The sequence below is a fragment of the Mesitornis unicolor genome, unplaced genomic scaffold, assembly GCF_000695765.1.
Source record: "Mesitornis unicolor isolate BGI_N332 unplaced genomic scaffold, ASM69576v1 scaffold3710, whole genome shotgun sequence".
Classification (NCBI taxonomy): domain Eukaryota; kingdom Metazoa; phylum Chordata; class Aves; order Mesitornithiformes; family Mesitornithidae; genus Mesitornis; species Mesitornis unicolor.
Window position 1 is genome coordinate 180,831 of NW_010156151.1, and position 2,120 is coordinate 182,950.

General features: G+C 49.4%; 1 protein-coding gene across 1 annotated transcript in view; it reads right to left on the reverse strand.

Moving 5' to 3' along the window:
- Window positions 1–1,653, reverse strand: part of KCNQ2 (potassium voltage-gated channel, KQT-like subfamily, member 2) — a gene marked incomplete at its 5' end in the record, with an annotated part of 40,355 nt that extends 38,702 nt beyond the window's left edge. Inside the window, 2 exons of the mRNA XM_010180719.1 lie at window positions 250–425; window positions 1,510–1,653. Coding sequence (XP_010179021.1) covers window positions 250–425; window positions 1,510–1,653 — 320 coding nt within the window. The remainder of the gene's footprint in view (window positions 1–249; window positions 426–1,509) is intronic.
- Between the last annotated feature and the right edge of the window lie 467 nt (window positions 1,654–2,120).

Below are 2,120 nucleotides of genomic sequence, written 5' to 3' on the forward strand. Positions count from 1 at the left end.
CAAACTGGAGAAACCCCAAAGTGCCTTACACCAGGGACAGGTTCTGTGCCTGCTCCATGATCTCACGCTGGAAAGAGAAACCCAGCACCACAACCACGTCTGTGCATTGCTCCCCATGTCACTCTATGGTGTCTTTCCCATCTCCCCAGGGCTGGGAGATGTTTGGGGTGGAGAACTGAACCAAAGCAGTGTCTCTGGTAGGGAGAAACATGAAGAGCAACTCAATGCCCTTGCTTGGGACTTGCTCACCTTACTGTGTGCGTAGACCACAGAGCCCAGCAGCTTCCAGGTGCCACCCCGCCGGTCCATGCGGATCATTCGCAGGATCTGCAGGAACCTCAAACTCCTGAGTGCTGAGGTGGCAAAGACATTCCCTTGGGACCCTGCCGCCAGCACGGCGATGGACGCGATCAGCACCATGATGTCTGTGTGAAGAGAGCGCATTGAGAGCTGAGGAAATGCTGCAAAATGGGATGGCAGTGCTCCTGCCACCAGCAGCAGAAGGCTGTGCATGAAAGAAAGGGGTCTTGTATCGGTTGTATCTTGCCCTGGAAGGACACAACAGGAATCTTAACCTGGATGGAAGGAGCCACTGCACAGCTGATGGAAACATCCCGGTTTCTTTTTCTACACTCACTCTTCCCATCAAAAATGTATCAGATACTACAGAGCCTGAATGCTGATATGATTCAGTGTTAACACTGCTAAATCGCATGCAATCCTTGCAAAATGCAGGCTCTTTTTAATCACCGCAGCAGCCTGTGACAGAGCTGTCCAGAGGTATGAATTCCCTCATCTAAAAGAGGAGTGAAAATCTAGAGGTCCACCATGGCAATCCCAGGTTGCTCACGGACAAAGAAAGGCCAAGAAAGAAATCCTAAATCCTGAAAACCTCCCTCCTCCCTGGTTTTCTATGCAAATGTCATAGGAGTGCTTTCCTGTGGAATAAGCTAAAATCTTGCATATGGCCATTGCCAGCCCCTGGACATTTGAAAGCAGCTCCACAGCGAATGGCACAGCCCTTCTGCCCACTCCTTACCCCGTTAAACACAACCGCTGTGCACAGACGTCCTCTTACACAAGAGGTTCAGAGAGTACTTTACAAACAAGGATTAATTAAGTCTCATAACTCCCTTGAGAGGCAGCTCATCAGCACCAGAGGAAGCAAAGTGAGACACAGAGCATTTCAATGATTCGTGAGCAATTCTGCATTGAAGTTGGACACAGGATCATGGGATCCCAGTTCCTATGCTCAGCTTTTTCCACCCAAACCCCCTTTCTGCAGCTGCTGGCAATGCCTGGGGTGCACAGAACAACAGGATGGCTCCCAGCCCTGCAGAAAACAGTGGGGGCTTCAAGCAGAAGCCTTTGTGCTCTTTCTCTATGTGACCATGAAGCAGATGAAGATCAATCTCCAAAATGCATGCCAGAAAGTGGAGCACTGTGCAAGCAAGGGCTTGCAAAGGCCATTTTGGTTTGGGAAATCCCATGCAGGGAAGTAGGTCTTACCGATGACGCAGAAAGGCTTGCGGGCAAATTTTAACCTTCCCCTCCAGCCCCGGTATCGGCAGCAGCAGCCAGCCGCCCAGATCCTCACGAAGTATTCAACCCCGAACACCACGATGGTGACAATTTCCTGCGAGCGAGACAATGCTGTTAGTTGAGAACAAAGCACGATGTAGACCGTGCTCCACAATCAAATACAAAACCATAAGCAGAACTCCACATGCCTCAGAAAATAGACCATTAAACAGATTTCACAGGCTGGAAAGATTGTCAGATCTTTGCTACTGTATTTCCCCTCACACTTCCCAGGGTGCTGAGATGTACTGCACATCATAGCCAGAGAACTGGAGTTTTACACCTTCTCATAGCATGTTTATCCCCCTATCACAAGACTGATGAGTGCCTGTTCCTCTCCCCACCATTAGTCTCCAGATGCCTGGATAATGCCTGCCTAAGATAATGCTGAGTAGCTCAGGGAAGACCAGAGATGGCAAACACTGACAACTCCATCCTAGGACTCTTGTCTAGGTCTTCACTGGGGATTTGAGCTTTTTCTATAGAAATCTGGCGTGGTTGTCTCTGAATCACAGAATCACACAGAATATCAGGAGTTG